General features: G+C 37.9%; 1 protein-coding gene across 1 annotated transcript in view; it reads right to left on the bottom strand.

Annotated features, from left to right (window-relative positions):
* Positions 1-17,479, bottom strand: part of csmd2 (CUB and Sushi multiple domains 2) — a 250,762-nt gene that overhangs the window by 186,349 nt on the left and 46,934 nt on the right. The window contains exons 3-4 of the mRNA XM_060897641.1: positions 11,977-12,171; positions 2,648-2,855 (exon numbers count right to left, since the gene is read on the bottom strand). Of these exons, the coding sequence (XP_060753624.1) occupies positions 2,648-2,855; positions 11,977-12,171 (403 nt within the window). The remainder of the gene's footprint in view (positions 1-2,647; positions 2,856-11,976; positions 12,172-17,479) is intronic.

Raw genomic sequence — 17,479 nt, 5'->3', positions numbered from 1 at the left:
GTGCCAAGGCCAAAGAGATGAATTTTGATATAATCAGCCCAGAGAAGGTTTTGCCACATGTTTACAGCGTCTCCAAAGGAAATTTTGTAAGACCTTTTTTTTAGTTGCTTTCCACTCCAATTTTTAAAGCCCACCATCTTGGCATGTCTGCATTATAGTTGTCCTGCTATCCTACAGCTGTGAACCATTTCATACAGATTCTCTCTTCTGAACTGTGGAATCTCTTCAGCTTCATTCTTTTCTTGGAGCTCTCGATTGCTTCACTGAATAAAGTCCAACTTACCTAGTCAGTGCCTTTTGCTGGATGGCCACCCCTAGGTCAACATACAATAAAGCCATATTCTTTAAATTTTTTAATAGTGGTGTCTGTTGGATGTTAAAAAACAAACAAACAAACAAACAAAAAACAAAACCCAAACTCTGATGGATCCTTTTTCAGAACCTTGTCGCAAAATACTTATGCAATACACTGTATATTTAGATCATGGAGATCTCCTGTTTAAACCCAATACATCATTTTGCAAACCTTTAAATGGATATTGAATTGAAATTACAAGCAACACAGATTTAGGCTATAGAATTAAGATTTATTTAATGGCTGATGTCTTTCCTCTTGAATACACTGGGGCTTGTTACCTCACTGCCATGCTGTCAGTCAACCTGTCTCACTGACTGACTCCTGGGACATTCATTCATCTTCAGTAACCGTTTTGTCCTTGTTAGGGTCATGGATCCGGAGTCTAGCCCAGTAACATTCAGCACAAGGTAGGAATACACTGACGTTCACACACTCATTCGCATCTAGTGACAATTTATTGGCCAATCCTATTGCATTTATTTAAAATGATGTAGAAGTCTGAGAACAAGAAGGAAACCTACACAGGCATGGGTAAAAGGATGCAGAGCTCCACATACGCAGCTCAAGATCGGAGCAAAGCTATTCACCTCACCTCTGTGCAGCCAAACGACAATACAAATAATTAGGATTTTAACATTAAATTAACATTTACATACAGTAATAAATTATCTGGGTTAATATTTTTGCATTTGTTTCATCAAGATATTTATTTAGATTTTGTTCTCATAACTTCCTGTGTCCAATCACCATGTTTCAGCATCACTAGAATTCCACAAACCATCAGTTATCCATATAATATATCCATATCCATATAATCCATATAATCCCTGAACACATGACTTATACAGATTGCTTCAGTCGAAAAAGATAATAGATAATATTATGTTTTTATGAAGATTATTTTAGCACAACAGCTGCAGATTAGAATTGCTGAGTGAAATCATGTAACACTGGCCATCAATGCCAAAGTCAAGATGAAATTCTATGCATTAATCATGGCTTTCACACAAGGGTAAAAATGCTGATAGAAAAAAATGCTTAGTTATCACTAATTGTTAGATCTATGTTATCAGCTCCTCATAAAAAGGACTGCAAGCAGCACAGCACCTCGCTAATTGCTCAAGCTCAGCTATAAACAGCTCGATGCAGCTGAAGAAGCACCAACATGGCAACTTGAAACAGCGATTCTATGACCCGATCCTAACCCTGACTTATTTTTTCATGTCACTGCCATATTGGATGGTAACCTGGTGTTTTCTCAGGAAAAAAGTCCTACAATATACTTAGAGGTAATGATTTTACCTTGGAGCACAAGCCAAGTATCACCTATGTGTGGAAAGTGCCATAATTAATGGAACACACGTACACCAAGCTCCATGTGACACAAAAATACATAAAATAGACTCAGTCAATAGACCACGAATAAAACAATCTTAATCAGCACTATAAACGTGAGGGCAAAGAAAAGCTTCAAAGGCTAAGGCTAAATGTATATGGCATTTGGAAAAGGAAACGTGTGAAAGAAATGGAAGTAAAAAGTTTGCATTCTCAAATTCTCAAATTTAACTGGTGACAATTCATTATCTATTAAATAACAGCTGTAATAATAGTTCTGGCTGGTTTATTTTAATTTAAAAGTTAGTTATTGTGTAGTCATTAACATGGTAATTTTTTTTTGGAGGAGTCAAAAATTTATGAATTATTATTGTTGTTATTGCTATCTTATTATATATTTTAAGCAATAATGATTGTTTACAGCTGGTAGGTCACACATGATTACGTAATACTTTAATAAATAGAATATTGCTATTGTTCTGTGATATGATATGACAATTTGGTATGTGGATGTTCTATGAAATAAGTGACTTTTGTGTTGGGCCTTGAAACTCAAAGCACCATTTACTTTCCTATACTTGCGGTGCCTCATCAGGAAAAATCTCTACTGAAAACAAAATAGAAAATATAATGGAAAACATAATTCAAAGTTCTCCTCTCACAATGCTTGTATCAGGGAACTTTATTATCCTTGGAACAGGGAGACTGAATTCAAATGTACCTTTTCGGTGCTATATCTACTGTAATTTAAGACCAAATCTGGAATGGGGATACACCATAAAGTTTTATGGCTTACTACACAAAGAATCATGCAGACACTTCAGCTACATTTTTTTAACTTATTCATATGAATGTGTTTTGTGTATAACAGAGTTTATTACACACCCCATGGATATGAAGAAGTGGTGAATGTAGGGATGTATAACCTGGATAGATAAGTATAAACACACTCACCACTGTGCAGAGCCATCTGTACCACTGACTTCCAGGACATCGTAGTCTTCTTCTAGCTGGAAGTCAGTGAAAACGAGGGCGATGGTGTCACCTGGCTCAGCCAACACTGTCCATGTGCAGTCAGCATTATTGTTATACTCCTGTGGGTAGTTTGGACTTGTGATGACGCCGCTCTGACCTCGTAGTGTTCCCCCACAGCCATCGTCTGCTGCAAAAGCACACACACACACACACACACAGAACCAGAGAATGATTAATTTTATGATCCATCTACTTTAATAGCTACAGTAAGTGCAAGCATTGTGGAGTAAATAAGATGGATTCACATAAGAAACTTTTCCACATTGTTGCTAGTGAGAGGGTTGATGTAATCTGCTGAAACATGTGGTTAATTAACTGAGATGGATTAAAATTTTAGTTAATTTGTGCTTTCAATGTGGTTCCCTCTTAAATATTGTTTTAAGAAGGCAATCACCCCGACTGCTACGTATGCTTATGCACTGCTATGGAAATCAGCCTCCTCAATTTATGCAGTAAGATATTCCTCTTGTGTTCTGTCTTTGTCTCTCTATCTCTGTCTGTCTGTCTATCTGTCTGTCTGTCTGTCTGTCTGTCTGTCTGTCTTTGAGCTCCGGATAATGAAACTACAGTACTTTTTTAAAAGAAGGTGAAGTGGCACCGTAAATCTCCCTCCTTCTCTCCCTTCTCTCACTCTATTCCCTCCCACCGCATCTCTCTCCATCCTTCCTTGGGGAAAATCAAAGGGATCAAAACTTTCTGACAGAGAAAAAACCTGAGCCTGAGGATCTGACCTCCTTTTTCAGTAGCACAAATCCCACTTTCACCTACACACCCGCCATTCTCTCCCTCCTGGCATGGCATGAGATAGTAGGTGAGCTCAAATACGGCTGACTCTATTTACAGACTACTGTCCAGTTTGAAGGCTTGTGATGATTGGTGTGGGCAATAATTAAAACTGAGCGACAGAGAGAGAGAGAGAGAGAGAGAGAGAGAGAGAGAGAGAGACTTGACTTGAGCTTATTTTTTCATGTCACTGCCATATTGGATGGTAACCTGGTGTTTTCTCAGGAAAAAAGTCCTACAATATACTTAGGGGTAATGATTTTACCTTGGAGCACAAGCCAAGTATCACCTATGTGTGGAAAGTGCCATAATTAATGGAACACACGTACACCAAGCTCCATGTGACACAAAAATACATAAAATAGACTCAGTCAATAGACCACGAATAAAACAATCTTAATCAGCACTATAAACGTGAGGGCAAAGAAAAGCTTAAAAGGCTAAATGTATATGGCATTTGGAAAAGGAAACGTGTGAAAGAAATGGAAGTAAAAAGTTTGCATTCTCAAATTCTCAAATTTAACTGGTGACAATTCATTATCTATTAAATAACAGCTGTAATAATAGTTCTGGCTGGTTTATTTTAATTTAAAAGTTAGTTATTGTGTAGTCATTAACATGGTAATTTTTTTTTGGAGGAGTCAAAAATTTATGAATTATTATTGTTGTTATTGCTATCTTATTATATATTTTAAGCAATAATGATTGTTTACAGCTGGTAGGTCACACATGATTACGTAATACTTTAATAAATAGAATATTGCTATTGTTCTGTGATATGATATGACAATTTGGTATGTGGATGTTCTATGAAATAAGTGACTTTTGAAATAAGAGAGAGAGAGACATGATAGACTGGTTTTGAAACAATAACTACACAAGAAGAAATCAATAGCCAAGTCTTTAGTTAGCAAGCTAAATAATGTATTCGATTAATTAACGGGATATAACACAATTAAAACTATTTACTCCAGAAATCATTCACTGCATAACTCTGAATATATGCTTTTTTCTTTAAAAGCTTAAATTTCAACTTTCATTAAAAAAAGAATGAATTAATTAACATTCATTTTCACAAATTTTCACACTTTTGCACATACTGTAGGTTCTGTTCTGTTATTACTGATTACTGTAAAAAAAAAAAAGACCTTTAATTGTTTGACTTTGGACAAGTTGGGATGAAGCTCAAGGATTGTCCTCTACACTGCCTACTACATTGAGAGATATCTTGCAAAAGTGAAAATGGAACTTATATATGCTGGAATTTCCACTGTAAAATATTAGATTTATAAGTAGAATGGAGAATACAGTGACTGAAATTATTACTAGGCATATACCTATTGTTTTACATAGAAAGGTTAAGGTTAGAGTTTAGGGCTAAGGTGTTAGCCTTGACATTGTCATTGACTGCAAACGTATTCTTATAAGAAAACAGGTACATTTACATTTACGACTTTTGGTAGATTCACTTATCCAGTGTGACGTTCAAATGTTCCCTGAAGCCTCTATCAATGAACACATCAATTCTGATTCACTAGGACACAGACTAAGGAACCTGTCAGTCTAAAAACGCTGTTGTGAGGAAATATATCTCTCATTTTTAAAATAAACAAAAGGTTTAAAAAACAAAACTCTGCTATTTAAAGCAGACCCATAGAAATAAAACATTTTCATCATCCCAATGATCAGCCCAACATTCTCAATCCCAGTGATCCGGAAACAAATAGCGTTATGTTGATGCATTTCCATTGCGTGGGCACAAATTTGCATTCCCATGATCCCTTGCAACTGCTCATTACTAGTTAATTGATATTTGTGTGATTGTCTGTGCCAGTGTATGTCATACCGCCATGTTGGTTATGTTTGGTTTTTTTGTAGATTAGTGTTCACTGTTTAAAAAAATCCTTGTGGTTTTTGTCAGCCTTACCTGTTTTCCTCCTTCTAGCCAGTTTTGTGGCTAACCACCGATTTTGTGTAGTGTGAGTTACAGTAATAACAGTTTATTTTATGTAGCACCGTGGTACCAGAGGAACATTCTTTTATTTTACTGTGTACTGAACCAGCTGAATATGGCTGGAATGACAATAAAATCACATGACTCGGCTTGAACTTTGGGTTGGGTTTTCTACCCGTGTATAATTTCACTTGCTTCTGCTGTGTTCATGTAGGTTTCTTCTTCCAACCTTGTCCAAATTTTCAAGCAGGGAGGTGAGATGGCTACTTTAAATTTCCAGTTAAAGTTGCCTTGCACTCAGTGCTCCCGAAATAAGCTCTTGATCCATTGCAACACTGACTAGGATAAAGCATTTACCGAAGACGAATGAATGAATGAATTATTGATAATAGTCATGGCATATAATAAATGACTAGTAGATTTACCAGCTGGATCATTTTTAAACTCTCAAGCCAAGTCCTATGTGCTCAGAAGGAATGAAATCTGAATATAGATATGAATGGAGATTTGTAGAGTTGATGATATAGCAGGTGAGATGTCTCTGAGATGTAGTACAGCAGTAGTGTAAGGCAGGTTGAGATTTGTCTGGTGTGGGTGTGTGTGAGTGTGTGTGTGTGTGTGTGTGTGTGTGTGTGTGTGTGTGTGAGTATGTGCCAGGCAGGCTGAAGGCTGTTGGATTTCTGGCAGCCGTGATGCAGGACCTTCGTATACTGCCTGAAAACAGCAGTGTGTTCTGACACACTCCCACGCATGGGGAGAAAAAGATAACCGACTATACATCACTGTATACAGTGTTTGAGGTATAAGAACGTCCCTCCTTTTTAAATGCCTCAATCCTAGCAGCATCACTGCAGCAAAGAATCCTGGGAAGTGGCCAGATCTATAAGCGTTCTTCTCAGCCAATAAAGAAGAAGATGCATAATGAGAGACAGGGATAGAGATGGAAAAGTTGTTCTAAATCTGAATCATAGTACCACTGCTGACCATGTAAGAAGGATCATAAGACTGTGACTATATTAATATACAGGTGAATGATCTCACTTTGTTTCCCCAAGACACTGAGCTCTTCTTGCCATGGTGTCATGGGATTCATTAGCAATGGCTTGCTAATCATGTGATTCCTTTCTGGGGATGAAAACTACAGAGAGGGGTCCCGAGTCCTGTCAATCATCCAAAAGATCTGTCAGTCTCCGCACTCTCTTGGGAGACACTTTACGAACCATGAAGAGAAGACTGAACGGTAAAGAGGTTGGGAATAAGGGTCTGGTTTTCTAGCTTACTCACACATGCTGATTAAGGGACAGCATTCAGCCTCCCACGCAATTCATTTTCCTTTGATGAGGCGTGATCCGCTATTATTTTCTGCCAGTGAAAAGGCATTCATTACAGTTCATACTCGGGAAAAATGATAATAAGATAGCCCAAGCATAAAAAAAGCAGTAAACTTGTGTTCTATGTGTTTAGAGTGGCCATGATATTAATAATTAAATGACCAATCTTAGGCAGTTACTGAATTAATTAAGTGAATTAATCACAGAGATTTATTCATTAACTCTCTAAGGTCCATCGGCCCCAAAAAGTTCTATGTTCTTCTGCACCGATGCTCACAATCTGCTTGCTAAAAACACAGCCTTATGAACATAGTGAGCAGATCTAATCCCTTACAAAAGAGCGTTGAGTTGGCTCGCCTGCCTCTTCTGCCTCTCCTCCGGCTTTGCAGCTACCATGGCAACGTGGCAAAGAGAGAGAAAGAGAGGTGCAAACCAGCACCCCTAGACCTGACAGCGACGATCGCAAGAGAGAGAAAAAAAAAAGGAAAAAAAAAAAAACAGAGAAACGGATTTCTTTTGAGAAGTGATCTGGTCTGATCCTTGTACGGTTATCTTTTTCTCTCCCGTCTCCAGGCTGGAATGATCGCTCTGGCCGCTCTGCCATGGTGGGAAGCTGGCAGGCTGCTTTGACATTTAGAATGCATAATGCTGAACATGCTCCCATTGAGATCTGTGATGGAGGAGAGCCCAGAATGGAGAAGAAATCTGAATGTACATGTTTACATATTTGAAGGATGAATCATCTCCGTGTAAAGGACTGTTTATATAGAACAGTGAAGAAAAACAGATAATCACCGTGAGCCAATTATTCTAACAACAGCGCTTAAAGGAACAGGCCCAAACAACTGGCACAAAAGAGGGAACGCAACCTTATTATTCTCCGACTTTAGAGAGAAATGCGTTTAGGAATCCTGCCCCCTTCTGGCCAATAAAATTTATTATCATCATAAGCATAAGAAAGCATACTGTAGGTGAGAAGCTGAGAGAGGATGACAATGAAAGTTATCAAGAATATGTAAAGGAGAGTTTTTGAAAAGACTTTGATTTTAAAATTGTTAGTATTTCTCAAAATATAAACAAGGTTATGGCCAACCGTTTATTTTTCAGTCTTGATCTGTATAGTTTTGCTAAACCTGTGCCCGTTGCAGCCTTGGATTGCTGTTCGTGATTGACAGGAGATGAACTTCTGTGGTTTTCTTCTCATCATGGTTATAAAGAATAGTTATTTGAGCTGCTGTAGCCTTCCTGTCAGTTTGAACCTTCTTTCTTCACTTGATTCTATCTGATCTATCCAAACTAAATCAGGGGTTTCACACCAATGGAGGGTGAATACTTATGCAATAGTGATGGCCAGTTCGTGAACGAATCGTTCTTTTGAACCAGTTCTTTTTAGTGAACTGGATGAACCGGTTCACCAAATCGGACTGATTCGTTCTAAACAGTTTGCGTCTTGAGTCAGCGCTGATCCACAAATTACTAAAGTTACTCACTTTCGGTCATGCCTGACAGTTGGTCCGACTCTAAATAAACTAATATCCCGGAGTATATGTAACTCCTGTACACTGAACTGAGACATGTTGTGCTGAGAGAACTGAGCTCGAGCTGTTGATACTTCGCATGCGTGAATTACTGAACCGATACAGCGAATCATCAGTACACTGAACTGAGAACTGGTTCTTTCGGACGCGTCCGACATACTGAGAACCGATTAGCTGTTGATACTGCGCATGCGTGAACCTTCAGAGCAAATTATACATATTGGGGGATATGCATAGTAATTTGTCATAGGCTATTAAACATTTTTATATAAAAAAAAAAATCATACAACTGATCACTCAATATGTGTCAGTTAATTTTACTATTGACTGTTGTGCAGGTTAGTCTGTATTTTTATATACCGCTTTTTGTAAATTGATGAAGATTAGTTTATTAACTTTATATCTTTAAGACACGTAAAACATCCACGTTTGCATATCAATGCCTGTACTGGGTGTTTTAGTTGCAAAACTTAAATGTAAGAAACGCATTCAACTAAAGTTATGATTACAGAGAACTTTTCGAATGTGTTAAATTGATTGTATTAATATCTTGCGGCAGCGGGATGATGCAATTTGTGCCATTACGTCATTGTGAATGACGTCATTACTTCAGTAAAAGAACTGGTGAACTGGATTTTTGAACCGGTTCGCGGAAAAGAACCGAACTTCCCATCACTATTACGCAATCACAACTTTTATTACGGTATATTTTGTGTATGCTTGTTTGTGTAGGTTATAAACAGGTTGTTACACTACATAATTGGGAACATGTCAAAGGGGGTGAATATTTATGCATGGAAGCATTGGTACAGTATATGTGCATGTGTAAGCTTTTAAACAGAACCAAAAGACTTTCTATTATCCATTGCCTAAAATGTTAGTTTGTACAGCATCGGCATGTAATTAATCATCTAACAATGGCATTTTTATAGCTTTTATGTGTGTGAATGCTTTACTGCACAAATCCAATACAGAACAGCAGGGACAGGAGAGTCAGCAGCTTTGAATCAGTTTAAAAATAATGGCCGAAAGGCAGAGGGCAGAGGCAACAAAACACAGATGAGTGAGAGATCTGAAAGGCAGTGTGGGAGGATGCCTGAACACTCCAAAAAAAATCAAAAAAGGGTCCATAATCACATGGGCCTCCTGCAGGGCTTAGAGGATTGCGGGGGGTCCCTTTCTGGCTCTGCGTGTCTGAGCATGTGGGACTGGACGTGGGCTTCCTGACTCCTACAGCCTGGGCACAGATGGCATTGCTTTATACCAGCCTGTTCAGAGAACACACACAGCCCAGAGACCACCACCACCAGCAGCCATTGTCACACACCATTCACACATGGGATGGGAATGTAACGAGCAAACTCCCAGACTTCCAATCGGAATAAGACACATGAAATGAAGTGTGAAGATCAGAAGCGGGTAGAATAACAAAAAAATCAGGACAAGTAAGCGTGATTATGATGATGGTGATCAGAAAAAAAAAGGAATATGTGGTCATTCAGACTAGTAAATACATATAGTATTAACATAAATACTTACACTATAACTATAGTATTTGTTTTAGACAGTTACTGTAAGCATGCTTTGTAGAATAGCACAGTACTATGGCTCAGTCTTAGATTTTGATCAGATTGATCTGATTTTTTGATATAATACATAATTATATCAATTCATGTTGTATGTATGAAACCAAATTATGTTAATGTTACTCAATTCAGTCACGGGGGGCACGGTGGCTTAGTGGTTAGCACGTTCGCCTCACACCTCCAGGGTTGGAGGTTTCCCACATCCACCTTGTGTGTGTGGAGTTTGCATGTTCTCCCCGTGCCTCGGGGGTTTCCTCCGGGTACTCCGGTTTCCTCCCCCGGTCCAAAGACATGCATGTTAGGTTGATTGGCATCTCTGGAAAATTGTCCATAGTGTGTGATTGTGTGAGTGAATGAGTGTGTGTGCCCTGCGATGGGTTGGCACTCCATCCAGGGTGTATCCTGCCTTGATGCCCGATGATGCCTGAGATAGGCACAGGCTCGCCGTGACCCGAGGTAGTTCAGATAAGCGGTAGAAGATGAATGAATGAATGAATGAATGAATTCAGTCACGTGGAACTGATGTACATGTTTTAATTAAGTAAATTCAACAAGCTTTTTTGGTGTTGGATGAGTTGGATTTTTACAATGAGTTGGATTTTTACATCTGATTGTCAGAAGGTTTAGATTCATTTTCTATAACAACAATCCTGACAGGTCTGTCAACTGTAATTAAAATGACACTATACATCACTTGCAGTATATATGTTATAATCCAAGGTTAACTATAACAACATAAATATATTATTAAACAAAGAGATAAATCAAATCATTGTTATGGTGACTCGTTCTGCACGAAGATGCTCATGTAAAAGTTGCGGAAGGAGTTTCCAGTGTTAGTCTTCTGCAGAAGGTTTTATACTAGATTTGCAAATGTGGTTGTTTGGATCTGGCCATTCATCCATGAGAGCACACGACATCAGGCACTGATGGAAGCTGCTGTGATAATTAATCCCAGAAGTGTTCCTTGGGGTTGAGGTCAAGGCTCAGTTGCAAGCCGTTCAACTTCTTCCACTCTAACCTTGGCTAACCCTATATTCATGGACTGTACTTTTTGAGAATTACCACTGCCATGTTGAAACATGTTTGGGCTATCTAGTTCCTATGAAAAGAACTAGCATTCAAAAACTAGCATGCAAAGCACGCCAATTATTGGCGATTTTGTGGAAAAAGAAGCGAGAATGCACTCATATGGGTGTAATGGTCAGGTGTCCTGAAATGTCTGATCATAAAGTGTACAAATAGACATATCACTAGCCTTGGATGCATTAGATAATTGGCTTTTTATCTTTGGAAATGCCTGGAGGAGTGTAGCTTTAATAGACTGCTAACTTCTTCCATACAAAAAGAGGAGAAAACAAAAATCCCTCTTATTGCTTTCATAAATTCAAAATCTTATAACCGATATAAATGCTCAAAATACTGTGCTCATGCACATTAAAAAGGGTTCATGCATCTATTGAAGTAGATTGTGCTCATCATGACTGGACTGGAAAAAAAAACATTAAAAAAAAGGACAAAACTGAGCAAAATGCTGAACAGTGCAGTGCAAAACTGTGATATGATTCTAATTCTAGTACAATGTGCATTGGTCTGTGGAAATTGACTCAACTACTCCTCATTAAAACGTCTCTTAAATGTAGAGTGAACATATACCTGATGGCGAATGTGTGCCAGATCATGTCATAAGTGAATAAGTGTTTGAGATTAGATGATGTATAAAGTTATTTAAGACACACAGTATGTGTATTCACTTACACACTCCCAAAATATATATGTGGCCTTCAGGCATGAATGTGCTACTCATACTGAAGTAATCAGCATTTAACGGTGTCTTAAACTTGCCTAAAGTATCTGTTCTTTGCGACAGTGCTGACAAAGCATCCACCCACGCTCTCTGCGCCCTGGCAAGTGTCAACACAGTAGGTACCGCAGTTCCCTCTCAAACAGGACAAATGGCTGTACGCATCCCCTTCGCTGATAACATCAGGGTGCCCGTCTGATAAAGACATTTCCTAAACTCCTCGCATGTCTCTCTCATGCAGCTCACACTCACCTCGGCAGTAGGGCAGGGGGAAGTCCCAAGCAGCCGTGCCTGAGGATGTGGCCAGGCACGAAAGCACAGCGTGGCCTTCCAGAACGAATCCCTGGCTGCAGCTGTAGCGAATCTTATCCCCGATGTTAAAAGTGGAGCCCTGCTGGAGGCCATTCTGCAGCTGCCCGGGGTTACCACAAGTGTAGCTAGGAAGAGCTGTGAGAGAAAGACAGAGGTTTGATTTATACACAACCTTCACTTGTTCACCTTCCTAAAACAATCAGCTTCATTCGTTAGAAGGAGACTAACAGAACTCATTAACAGCATTAAAAGCAAAGCAGGTGGCCAATTTGCACCAGATACACAGTGTGTAAATCAAAGACACGATCGCCTTAACCTAACCACTGCACCTCTTTCATCCCTGTCTATCCCTGTATTTGAATGTTTTTTAGTTATTGAGGATGTAAGGCGGCATACATAAACATGGGTTCATATTCTTGTACTGAAAAGAAATAGTCCCCGCCAAACAGAAATTAACACAACCTCCTCACTCATCATGTACAGTAGCTCATTAGATTTAACATTCCTTCTTCTTCTTTTTTTTCCTTTTTTTAAATGTGATGCATTTGTTTCAAACGTAAAAAAGAAGGATTTGGTCTTCTTTGAAGAAAGAAGACAGCATGAGGAAGCAATATCCTACTTTTATCATGAAATCAGAAACTTTCAGCTGTATTTATTTACCCACAGTATTCATGCTAATCAGCATGCTGTCTTCACACAGTGAAGTACTTTAAGCTCCTCTATACACAGCTAGGAAGAACCTCAAATAGCTTCCTTGTCACTATGCATGCTGTGGCTCAGTAATTAAAGGCTCGGTGTTACTGACCAGAAGGTCAGAGGGTCAAGTCCCAGAAATGCCAAACTGCTACTATGAGGCCCTTAAACAAGACCCTTAACCCTCTCTGCTTCAGAAGTACTGTATCATGGCTGCACTCTAACTAGTACCTCTGCATTGTATATGTGACAATTTAAGTTCATGCAAAGCATGTTTCAGAAGTACAATTGAAGCTTAGAAGAACAGAAAACTAAACCATAGTTAAACATAAAAAATTTTTATTTTTTGTTAGAAAGAATGGAATTATTCCAAATTAAAACAATATAAATCTTTACATACTTAATATGACTTTTTAATAGTATTTTCTTTGTACATATGTATCAGTATAATAATTGTAGTCCCTGTTTATTTATTTATTTATTTATTTATTATTATTATTATTATTATTATTATTATTATTATTATTATTATTATTATTGTTATTATTATTATTATTGTTATTATTATTATTATTATCTATTTTTTATTTTTTTTATTTTTTTTATGAATATTGCAACATTATATTAGATAGAAAGCCTGGGTTTGGTTCATACAGGATATAAGCAGGTGGAATCATGGGAGAGAAAAGGAGAAAGATCAGCTAGTGTAAGTTAATATTTCATATAGACGTATAACAGATATTTATTGGTATGCTTCAATTTTAATCCAGGATCTTTTAAATGCTATTATATGGCTTATAATGAAGAAGAATTATTCTGACATTGTATGAAAATGGAGCAAAGGAAACAGGAAGTGGGTGGTGTGAATGAATTGTATAGCTAGACAGTTACATTATGTACTGTGATTCTTATAGCATTACTCTTAAATCCCTTTTGGCTCCCCAAGATGCTTACACCAGAATACAACCCAGTACAACCAGGCAGGTTCAAACACTTTGCACTGCACTCATTTTTGCCATTTGTTAGTGATAATTGGTGCAGATTTTTCGCTTGGATTCAAGATAAATCCTATATGTGAACTGACGTTCAGCTGGAGAAAGTACTACATGTGTACAGCATGAACAGATGTGTATATATATTTGCTAGAAATCCGCTTGCCTCGGTTTACTCAAGAGAAATAAATACAAATAAATTCTAAATAAAATATGCTATATACATTCAAGTCAGTGTAGTTTTGTTGTTGTATTGGAGTTATGCTCTTTGAAAGTTAGTAGTATAGATATTTATTTTTAATAAACCCCTGAACTTCTGAACCAGTAAAAAAAAAAGTTCTCAAAAAGAAAACACAATGGTTCTAATAGTTTATCCTATAATTATCCAAAAGCTTATTGTACAACTTTAAATTCTAAGTTTTTAATACGTGGGGGGCACGGTGGCTTAGTGGTTAGCACGTTCGCCTCACACCTCCAGGGTTGGGGGTTCGATTCCCACCTCCGCCTTGTGTGTGTGGAGTTTGCATGTTCTCCCCGTGCCTCGGGGGTTTCCTCCGGGTACTCTGGTTTCCTCCCACTGTCCAAAGACATGCATGGTAGGTTGATTGGCATCTCTGGAATATTGTCCGTAGTGTGTGTTTGCGTGAGTGAGTTTGGCTCTCCGTCCAGGGTGTATCCTGCCTTGATGCCCAATGATGCCTGAGATAGGCACAGGCTCCCCGTGACCCGAGGTAGTTCGGATAAGTGGTAGAAAATGAGTGAGTGAGTTTTTAATACGTTAATAAAATTAAGTTGTACTCATCTGTTTATTAAACAGTTAAACTTCTCTCTGATATAAACCTGAACTAAGTGAAGACTAGTACAAAAAAAGTAAAAAAAAGTTATAAAACTGTTCTACAACTACAAAATCTCTCTCTTCTTTCACACCTTTGCTATAATCTTTTACTTGGGAAAATTAATATAGTGTATTTCAAACTCATTTAAGATATAGCCATGGTCCTAACATGTGATGCTACGCTACCTTCACCTTTTCTGACACCTTTTTGCTTCACTTTTTTCCCCAGAAAAAAGATTTCAAAGACACACTCATAAGAGTAACAGTGGCATTAGATTAGATTAGATTAGATTAGATTGTCGTCTTCTTATTTCTTTCAATGTGGAAAAAAATAAATTAAATTCATATTCATCTCTGAAAGGAGCTAGCTTTAAATGCAGAGAGACCTGTATATATCATTCCATGACCCTTTTTCTCTTTTCTTTGATTCTTCTGCTCATTTAATACTTTTTATTCTTTTTTCCCTTTTAAGATTTCCATCTTGTCAGTTAAAACATAAAGATGATATACTGAGTGGCGAGATAAGCATCAGCATATTTCTGCCACATTGCTTTAGGCATGCATTCCTCTGATTAAGATCCAAAAACCTATTTCCTATTTCACAGTATCCACTGCTGTTACATAAAACTCACTATAAAATGCTCTTTACATCCTTATTTTGCAGCTTGACCGAGTGGAACATTCCGCCTCAAAGAGATGTGTGATAAATGTGCTACAATATAACCCCAGTGTAGACCGTAGGTACCGTGATGATGTGTAAGTGTGGGGTATTAGCATAGGTATGAAGAACATGGAGGTGGTGGCATGTAGCTCCCTGTGCACCCTTAATGCATACTATATGTAGTCTCCCTATTGAGCGGACCTGTCAGAGAGCATTAACCCTAGTGAGAGGTGCAAAGAGCAAGTTGCGGCTTTATAAAGCACTTGGGGGAAATGTCACGCTAACTTGACGTTCATAGTTCACAGAAGAGCGAGTTATTCAGTTTAACAGTTACTGGGGTGATTAGTTCTAGGAAATTAATTAATCAGTTAAGGACTTGATGTATGAGCTTAATGTTTGAATTGGGCAGAAAATGGAAACCGATGACTTTGCTGACAACAACTCATTCAATGCTAATCAGCGAAAACTAAGCTGAAGCTGTGTGTGGTGAAAACGGTTTTGGGGCAAACTGAATCAGTGAATAGGCAGATAATTGGCTGAAAATCCAATTTCCAAACTGTTCTCTCGCATAACAGATGGAGATTAATTAACAGCACCAGAAATCAACAACACAGAGGGAAAAACAGGTGCTCAGGTGGTGCGCTGACATTAAAAGCACAAAGAACATCACAGACGATAACAATCATATTAGTGTATTAGCTCTAAGCCTGTATATTTTACATTGTCCTAACATATGTAAAATAACATATTTTACATTGTCCTAGCTGAAGAGTTAGGAAAAAATGGTCTACTTTTCAAGAATCCATCTCTGGATATGACCTCACAACACTATCTACAGAAAACATGTTTCTCTGTTTGATATGTTTCTGTCCTGTGTGTCATTTACAGTCACAAATATTTCTAGTAAATTTGCTTAATGAGAAAGAGAAGGTCACAAACAGAGATAACATTATTCTGATATTAAAGAAGTCAAAATAGGACAAACATCTCATCAACAGCATTTAAAATCTTAGATCTCCTAATTATATATAAGGCATATATACAGTACGTTACTGCACAGTAAAATAGGTTAAAACTATATTTCTCCCACATACATATATCTTCCACATAAACAAGTTCAGAGATGTGCACGATTGGCTAGTGTGCGTAGTGTGGTAGTGTTGACAGGGAAGAGAGAGTACGCCTTCCCAGGTGGGCTTTTTAATTTGCATTTGATCATTTTGCTGTACAAGAGAAATTACAGAAATAATAATGAGATATTTTTTTAGATGTTTGTTCCTGGTCATGTCACACTCATAGGAAGGCTATCAGTTTTCACTTGCCCAAATGTATGCAACAGGAAAAGCTTGTTCAGTGGACTGTTTCAAATAGGGATATCCTGATATGATTTAATTTTTTTTTTTTCCTCCCTTTGCTAACACGTTTATCAAAAAAGGGCCAAGCTTGATCTTTGTGCATTCTGTGATGGGAATAACTAATTCACAAGAGTTGCATTTACACTGTATCCAAACCTATTTACACCAAATACACAAAGTACATCCAAGACAATAGGCCAACGCTACTCTCTCGTTTCAGTCCAGTGCATCTGAGCCTTGTGGAGTCAGATTAAACACTCTGTGTGAGCTAGATAAATGGGAGTGCATGTGCTGGGAATGAACAAGAATGCCTTGGCTCAACCCACATTAATGCATCCACCCCACACTCTGCTCTGAGTGTTAGAAGTGACATTGTGAAAGCGATCTCAACACACAAGCGCATTAGGTCAATAAGCAGTTTCTGCTCTGTTGAGCATCAATTCGATCAATGCATCACACTTGCACAACTACAGGGCAATTGCAGGGAAGACTCATCACCTACTGTATCTACACAGCTGAGAGGACATGAAGTGCTTTGGGCTTAGGATAAAGACTGAAAAACAAGTGCGAGAAACCCAAACTACTTTGCGTTCAAGCTTTATATTGATTTAAAACACTGCTCTGTCTCTTAACTGGGGCAGCTGATCATTTTTTATTTATTTACAGTTATCCCGAACAGTACAATGACTGCAGAAGTAAAGAGAGTAGTTATTAAAATGTTAATATACATTCAAGAAGATTATATTAGTTTTATTTCTGTTTTAATTTTGAAACTAAAAACTGGAATTTCACTGACATGCAAAATTGAAGTGACATTTAGTTCACCTTTTGTTTTATATATCTGGTCCAGAATGTGTGGTTGTTTTCTTTGTATCTAAGACTTTCCTTAAAAAATGCTAAATAATGC

The sequence above is a fragment of the Tachysurus vachellii genome, chromosome 21 (assembly GCF_030014155.1).
Source record: "Tachysurus vachellii isolate PV-2020 chromosome 21, HZAU_Pvac_v1, whole genome shotgun sequence".
Taxonomy (NCBI): domain Eukaryota; kingdom Metazoa; phylum Chordata; class Actinopteri; order Siluriformes; family Bagridae; genus Tachysurus; species Tachysurus vachellii.
This window is presented reverse-complemented; position numbering and strand designations above follow the sequence as displayed.